This window comes from Octopus bimaculoides, chromosome 8, assembly GCF_001194135.2.
Source record: "Octopus bimaculoides isolate UCB-OBI-ISO-001 chromosome 8, ASM119413v2, whole genome shotgun sequence".
NCBI lineage: Eukaryota > Metazoa > Mollusca > Cephalopoda > Octopoda > Octopodidae > Octopus > Octopus bimaculoides.
In genome coordinates this window covers 85,084,515-85,093,486 of record NC_068988.1, presented here as the reverse complement: position 1 = coordinate 85,093,486, position 8,972 = coordinate 85,084,515, and the positions used below count along the sequence as shown (strand labels likewise).

Here is an 8,972-nt window from a genome sequence, read left to right as displayed (position 1 = left end):
TCTAAAACACTACTTGTTTTCTGCTTTGTAGCAGATTTATTTTTTCCCTTTTTTGTGTATATTTTTTTTGTCTGTATACTTGTAAGAAAAATACCTTTTCTATTTAAGCAACCACTAAAACATACATTTTTCAGTTTGAAAACGGCTATGGCATTGTTCAGGCATGTTTTTTCTCGCGCCGGTGAAAGTTTAATGATATTGTTGATATTGTTACTGTGAACTGTTTGTTTTGTGTTTTTCTAAAACACTACTTGTTTTCTGCTTTGTAGCAGATTTATTTTTTCCCTTCCCACTCGTTTCAAAGGGGAAAATAATCTTGCAAATATGAATTTGTCACTCATTTATTCTGAGGAAGAGCTAATCTATGGAAACATTTTGGAAGCCTTATTGACAGGTGTACCAATGGAACAAATGGAAAAGAAAGATATGCCTGTCGAACAGGTGGAAGAAATAAACATGGCTGTTGTACAGGCAGAAGAAGGAAATGTGCCTGTTGTACAGGCTGAGGAAAGAAATGTACCTTTTAAACAGGCAAAAGGAAAAAATGTGCTTGTTGAACAGGTGGAAATGTCAAGAAATACTGTGAATTTTGCAGCTGCTTCAACTTGTACCAAGGAAGACCTAAAATTTGACAAAAACGAACTGGGAAAATACAAAGGTCTGTTACTCTAGGAGGGACATGATATTAAATTGGTCCCTCCAACTGAGATTTCACATATTACCCAAAGGAAAACTAAAAAGATCGACTTTGTTAACAAAGAGAGAAAACTGAAAAATGTCTGAGGCCCATCTGGCAAGAGACAACTTATATTGTCGGGGCAGACGTTTTGGAACTGTGGAGTTTCATTTTCCTAGCGATGAGAAAGCTAGGGAACACTCCACAGCCACACTAAAATCAACAGAAGTGGTTCCCCTGCTGACTTACCTTGGAAGAGGAACATCTAAGGTAAGGGTGGCGGAGATACCACCAGAAATTGACGTAGCTTGGCTAGTGGCCACCATAATAATGAGCCTGGAGGATAAAATTACTATCCTCCATGCCACCAAATACCACCTCCAAAATTGGATAGGCTAGACACGTAATAATTCAAGCCATGCCCCTAGACTTAGAAGAGATCCCCAATTCCATAATAATTGGGGAAGCTGTTAACTTGAAGGTCCTTGTAGAAGGATGTAAGCCCCATTGCTACAAATGTGGAAAAAAGGGCCACATTCGAGCTGAATGCGAAAAGAGGAAGGAAAAAGAAGAGAAAACAACCACACCACTAGAGACAACAACTGCGGTGCCCCCACCAGTCAAGGAACAGCCAGCACTGCGGGAGGGGACAGAAAACCAAGAGTGGGTCACTGTTGGCCTACCAAAAAGAAGGAGAAAGAGAAAAGACCCTCCTCATCTGATACACCAACCACTAGTACATACACACCCACAGAGATACTCACAAGCACACACACACCTACACATGCACCCACAAACACACAAGCACCCACAAACACACACTCATCCACAAGCACGCACACACTCCCCACCAATCACCAAAGAAAAGACTAAAAAATATAACTGCTATAAATTCAAAAAATGCCTTTCTAAAGGAAAAAAATAAAACAGGCCAAATCAGCAAAAATATATAAAATAGCTGAAAATTTACTGGTCTCTCCATATATCGAATTTTTCACCATTGATAATGTGGAGTATAGCGAAATAAATAAATTATTTTCAGAGGACATGTGGCCTTTGTAAATGAATTTTTCGAACCATCTATACAGACAATTTTTAAGGGTAACCCCACAAACTACAGCACCTGAAGACAGGAAAGAGGAGGGTTTAACATCCTCCCTCCTCTTAAAACAGTAAGTCAACTTTTATTTTCTTGCTCAAAATAGGTTGTATAAATGTACATGGCCTGGGTTCGGATTGGAAGCAAAGCTGCCTCCTTGACGACCTCAGGTTGCATAGTTTAGATTTAATAGTCGCTACCGAAACCAGACAGAGTGGGCTGCAGGCATTTTCACCCCTCTTAAATGGCTATGAGAAATTTATTTCTCCAAGCCAACCTGGATGGGGAGGAGGTGTTGTAGTTCTACTCAGGAAAAATCTGGATTTAGAGATAAGAACTGTCTTTGTAGATCCAAAAGGCAGGTTGGTCATTTTGGATTTGACACACAGCAGTGGTAAAGTGTTCAGGTTGGTGGCTGTCTATGCTCCCTGTGGAGCTGGACAGTCAGACTACTTCAGAAGCCTAGAGAATTTTCTAGTGACGTTGCACATTTTAGTAGTGTTAGGTGACTTTAACACAATCTGTGATGCATGTATAGATTGTGTTGTCTCAAACCCAGATAGGAGGGGAAAACCCTTGCCTCAGCAGTCTGCTAAGTCATTTTCAGGTGGCAGACTGATTCAGACTGGGCCACCCAGACGTTCTTTTGTGGACATGGGCAAAAAACAATAAGTCGTCCAGATTTTATTTAGACAGGATTATTGTAAGAAGTAAGGATAAGAAAATAGTTAGTTGTCCACAACACCACATTGTCAACTACAGTGATCACGAATTTGTGACCTGTACTCTTGACTTAGATAGCATGTGTAGACAGAGATCAGGTTACTGGAATCTAAACAAGTCGCTCTTGAACTGTCAAGCCTACAGGAACCGGATTAGACAGCTAGTTATGAGGGCATTAACCGGATCCATTATAAATAATAAATGGTGGTAAGCCCTCAAATCTTAGAGCCATAAAATTTGAGTCAATTAGGTTCAGTAAGGAATTAGCTAGTACTAGAAATAGAGTAGAAAGAGAGCTAGCTAAGGCACTTGAAGAGGTAATGAGGTCAGGCTCTGCATCCAAGGTTTTAGCAGTGAGGTTGGCGCTCAAGTAACATCTCAAAGCTAAACCCGAAGGTGCATTGTCAGGACTAAGATACGTGAATGGGACAAGAAAGAATCAACTTGGCCAGATGGGCTCGAGTGGTAGAAAGCCAACATGGTAACAGCTCAACCATACTGTCTTTGATGGACCCACATGGTCATTCAGTAAATGAACCCGAGATATGCAAGGTGTTTCATGAGCATTTCACCCAGCTTTATGGGAGGGGTGGTGGACCAGAACACAGGGAGGACCCCGCAGACTTCCTTGCCAGATCGCCATGTCTCTCAGGGTAGGAAGCAGAATTTTGTGAAGGGTCGATCACAGCTATGGAGGTGGAGGAAGTGTTATCAGATTGCGGCAGGAATGAGTCGCTGGGACTAGATGGTCTACTCTATGAACTGTATTGTAGTATGCCAGACTTGTTTGGGCACCTACTTGCATGCGTCTATACCAACTGCCAGCAAAATGGGAGGATTTCCAAGTCTGTGAACTGGGGAGTTGTGATGCTGCTAAGAAAGGATCCAAACAAGGGAGACATAACTGATAATTTTAGGCCCATCACTCTGCTTAATACAGAGATGAAGATTTTGGCCAAGGTTTTAGCAAAAAGGTTGGCACGGGTCATGAGTGGACTTGTTGGGGAGGCACAAACATGTGCCATCCCAGGCAGGAGCATTCGCAACAATCTCCACTTTCTCCGCTATGCCTTAGAGAGGGTAAATAGAATTCCTGGCAAGGGTGGAGCTATGGTCCATTTAGAACAATCAAAAGCATTTGATAGGATTGACCATCAGTATCTGGCGGTGGTCCTTGTGGTGGCTGGTTTCAGCCCGACCTTCCATGGGTGGCTCACCACTTTATATAGCCACATTGAATGGATAGTTCAGGTGAACAGTTTCTTTTTGGAGCCATTCTGCATTAAATGATTGGTGCGCCAAGAGTGTCCGTTCTCTCCGCTTCTGTATGTTTTGGCCCTCGAGCCATTGCTGAAGAAGTTGGAGGCTATGAGGGGCACTCCACAAGATCTAGGGTGCAGAAAGTCAGTTTCAGCATACAAAGATGACATCATTGTCATCGTATCCTGGGTAGACGAGGCCTACAGTGGATAGGTGAGGCTATAAGGGATTATGAAGCGGTGGCAGGAGCAAAAATTAACTGGGATAAATCGGTCAGCTTGCAACTCGGAACCTGGAGGAGCAAGTTGATGCTGTCTAACAGCATCATGGGACGTTGGACGGACGGTCCGGTGAAAATGCTTGGAATATGATTAGGTCCAGATCTTCAGATAGAGAAGAACTGGAGCAAGGTAGCGAGCAAAGTTGCTCTCCTAACTCAGACTTGGTCTGAGCAGAAGCTGTCGCTGAAAGGGAGGGCAGAGGTTGCACGTGTGTTTATCGCATCTGTAATTACCTACCGCCTGACCGTCATACCTTGCCCTGATTCATGGATGAACAAGTTGGAATGCATGCTCTTCTGCTTTTTGTGGAGGGACCTCTTGTAAGGCACTCTATCTGCTGCCAAAAACCACAGAATGGTGGGCTAGGGATGCCATGGCTAAAAATGCACAGACATGTGTTGAGGCTTAGGCACCTCTGGCTTTACCTGAACAGTGAACAGGTGTGGTCTCCATTTGTCAAACTGTTATTTCCACGGTTCACATCCTTTACTGAACTGGAACCATGGATTAAGCATAGACCAAGGTTGGGGGCTTGGCATGCAGAATGTAGTCAGGCACTCATGCTTCTTTCCCAGTAGGGCAATGCTGGTGATGGGGGTTCCACCTCGTCCTTCTATAGAGGGTTGGTAGACGACCTGGACTTTGATGAAGGTCAACACGTCAGCCTGTTCCAAAGAACATTTAGGCCAGGGCCTATGGACAATTACCAGATGTCCCTGCCATGGCAGTGTTACAGAGATGCTTTACCTGTTCAGGATAAGCTCTTTAGGCATGGTTCTTCGTCCTCGCTGACTTGTCCAAGATGCGGGCAGGACAGTGAAACTGTTCTGCACGCAATTGTACAATGTCCAAAGATTTCAGAACTCTGGGCTTATGTCGAACACCTGCTGTCACATCTGAGAAGAGTACAACTGTCAACCAAATCTATAATTAAGACTGTTCTGCCACCCTCCCCGAAAAGGGAAAAGCAGGCTTGTTTTCTCTCGGTAGTAACTATTGCAAAAGAGGTAGTATGGAAGACAAGAGTGAAAGGGATCATGACAGGCATTTTTATCTCCAGCCTTGGGTTAGTTAACTTTTTCGTTTTCCACATAGAAAGAAAAATAAGGCTGGAGAAGAAATGCCTGTCACACAGTGTGTTTCAAAAAAGATGGAAGTCTGTAGCAAATATGTTGAGAGGGAAAGAACCTGTTTGAGCGAGAACATAAAAGGAGAAATAAAGTCTTCAGTGTAAGAACGTGGTTTGTGTCAACCACGTCCTCTGCTTCATTTTGTTAATCATCCATTGTTTTACTTTATCATTATTTATTGTCTTGAATTTTTAATGTTCATCCTTCACTCTGTTACTCTCATTCGATCCCCGACACCTTGTCTGTTTGTCTGTCCTTGCTTCGTCTTCTCTTCATTTTTTTAACTCTTGCATGGTGAATAAAGAAAAGAGTTTGAAAACAGCTATTTTAAGCTTGAAACTCATATCAGAGTAACTAACTGTAAACATTATTATTAAGATTAAAATAAAAATTATCCCCTCCAAGAAGCCATCTCTACCCATTTTTCAAATATATATATATATATATATATATATATACACAAGTCCTAGTAGGGTATAAATACGGTATTGCCAGAGAAGCACTCAACCTTAGTTCTGGACTATGAGCACTGTTGGATTTCAAGTGAATACCAAAATTCTACAGGTATAGAAAATCTTAGTTACATGAAGGTAAAACTATTGTGTGGGTGTAGCTAAGAGTAAAATATGATCCAAATAATAAAACAAAGAAATATTTTAACATATCTTTAATAATCAGATACAATTGTTTTTTTACCAACTCTGCTTCCAATGCCAGTTAACACACTATTTGAAGTGAAAATTTACATATTTGTGGTTTTAGATATTAGAGTGGCACTTTATCAGACTTGCATTGAAGGTACACTCTTAGATTGGGCCACTCTAATGTCTAAAACTGCAAATATTACGTTAATTTTCTTTTTGAATATTGCATAAGCTGGTGTTGCAAGCAGAGGTGATACAGAAACAATTGTAACTGACCATTAAAGATGTGTTAAAGTATATCTTTGTCCTATTATCTGGATTATATATATATATATGTATATATATATACTGTTGTATCTGGGGAGAGTCATTTTCTTATTGTGCCTTCACACTCACCAGTAAAATTTCCACTTATTTCTTATTTTTATTTTCCTAAAATTTTCGTTGCCTCTTGCAACCTTTTCAATAGTGTAGACTATTGATAAGGTTGCAAGACGAAAATTTTAGGAAAATAAAAATAAGAAATAAGTGGAAATTTTACCGGTGAGTGTGTTAAATTTTAAGGCACAATAAGAAAATGACTCTCCCCAGACAAAACAGAATATGCTTCAACACACGAAATCACATAAAAAATCTTGCAAACCAAATCCAAAAATGAAATATATATATATATATATATATATATATATATATATATATATATATATATATATATATATGTATATGTATATCGGTAACAACATGTACCTTTGAACTCTTTGGTTACTTTCTTTCTTCTCTTTTGTAAAGAGGAATCTTTCCTGAAATATTATAGGATCATTAAACAATCAATGAAGGTAATAGAATAAGATTTCTCTTTTGCATTTAGCAACATCACCATACATATTTCACTTAACTTTACATCTGCATTTATCACTTTAAACAAATAAGAATACTCTTGTGTGCATGTGTGTGTGTGTATGTGTGTACATACATGCATTTACATACACATACACACCACACACATAAATATTTTTTCAATTGCATCACAAATTCTGTTCCAGATACTTATCAAGACCTTTATATCTAACATATATTACGAGGCCGGCTTTATGGATGGTATGAATTTAATTGGAATAGCCCAAAACATCATACATCTAACATTTCATCAGCATGGTAAGCCATTTCATTTAATTATTTTTATTTCATTGTCCTGTTTTATTTAGTTTATATTTTGCTGCTTTTGTCCTGGTTATGACTATATGAGAGGGTGCGCAAAGAAACTGGAATTTTGCAGTATTATTTTTATTCACTTAGTTTTACATGTTTACACTTTTATTGCCTTCAGAGTATTCTCTGAAACAATGCATTGGACCATGGAAGCATGCTGTTTCTTCATTTCAGTCATTGACGAACTGGGGAGAGGCTCTGCACGATGTGGCAGTACAACCTCAATCAATGGTGCTGGTCGACAGACTGCTGTCTGAGGGTAGCATCAAGTGGCTTCTAGGAGTGGAAGCCTAAACTACAATGGACTTGTCCCACAGAGAACATTTCCAGTTACTTTTGGGTTCCTGCTCATATCTAGTAGTGGGACCCTGATCTAGAAGTTCCATGGTTTTGAGGAGTATGGAACCAATCCTAGTCACTACTGTTCTCAGGTCTACTCAAACCCAGAGTCACAGCTGTGGATTAATTAGCAAGTCAAACTGGCAGATGGAACTCGTTAGCCTGGGTAGTGAGGGCAGCACCCATCTAGATGGGCCAGGGCAGCACCCATCTAGATGGGCCAGGGAAGCACCTTGGCCCATCTAGGGCCAGGAGAACCCTGACTCTAAATCTCTGCTGCCTTGCAGCTATACCCAGTCATGGGAAAGGCTTCAGGAGTAAACTCTGAGAAAATACCACGATTTGGAGCCCCTGGCAATTCCTACAAAGATGCTGGTACTGAATTGTAATGCTTCTTTGGATCCATTAGTAATATGGAGAGGTGGGATATATTGCATTGGTAGCAACCTGTCTTCCATATTATACTGTCCAGGCTTAGCTCCTATTGAACAATAGTGGTTTATTCTGATCAAATCCTCTGTGTGTTAACATGGGCCTCCTTATGATAGTGTAAACTTCATTTAATCAAGATAACCTTGACTTTGAAGAGTAGCCTGTGGTATACACCTTGCCTGGACATTAACCACTTTCATATGCAGTCTGGATTTTATCTACTCCATTCCTTAACTCTTGAATATCATCGTCGTCGTCGTCATCATTTAATGTCCGCTTTCCATGCTGACATGGCTTGGACAGTTTGACTGAGGACTGGCAAGCCAGGGGCCTGCACCAGGCTCCAATCTGATTTGGCAAGGTTTCTACAGCTGGATGCCCTTCCTAACGCCAACAGCTCTGAGAGTGTAGTAGGAGCCTTTTACCTGTCACCAGCATGGGACCCAGTCAGGCAGCAATGGCATTGGCCTTGCTCGAATGGTGTTTTTTACATGCCACTAGCACTGGTGCCACTCAGGCAGCACTGGCATCAGTCACAACTACAGTTTCACTTGGTTCAACAGGTCTTCACAAGCACAGCATATTGCCCGACGATTGAAGAGTGCTTTTAAATGGGTCAGTTATGTGACACTGGCATTGGCCACAACTACAATCTCACGTGGCTTGCGAGGTCTTCTCAAGCACAGCATATCTCCAAAGGTCTCAGTTGCTTATCATTGCCTCTGTGAGGCCCAACGTTCAAAGGTTGTGCTTCACCACCTCATCCCATGTCTTCCTGAGTTTACCTCTTCCACAGGTTCCTTCCACTGTTAGGGTGTGACACTTCTTCACACAGTTGTCCTCATCCATATTCAACACATGACAATACCAGCACAGTTGTTCCTCTTGCACACCACATCTGATGCTTCTTATGTCCAACTTTTCTCTCAGGGTGCTTACACTTTGTCATGTTTGCACACTGACATTACACGTTCAGCAGAGCATACTAGCTTTATTTCTTTCAAGCCTACGCATGTCCTCAGAGTTACAGCCCATGTTTCACTGCCGGTGCATGGCTGTTCGCCTTTCACCTTTCACTCTGACCGACAGGTCCTTTGTTACCAGCAGAGGTAGGAGCTATACATACACACACACACACACACACACATATATATATATATATATATATATATATATATA

General features: G+C 41.1%; 1 protein-coding gene across 2 annotated transcripts in view; it reads left to right on the top strand.

Annotated features, from left to right (window-relative positions):
- Window positions 1-8,972, top strand: part of LOC106868782 (transforming growth factor-beta-induced protein ig-h3) — a 52,776-nt gene that overhangs the window by 40,558 nt on the left and 3,246 nt on the right. For both annotated transcript variants that reach the window (XM_014914200.2, XM_014914201.2), the window contains exon 6: window positions 6,857-6,968. In XM_014914200.2, coding sequence (XP_014769686.1) covers window positions 6,857-6,968 — 112 coding nt within the window. The remainder of the gene's footprint in view (window positions 1-6,856; window positions 6,969-8,972) is intronic.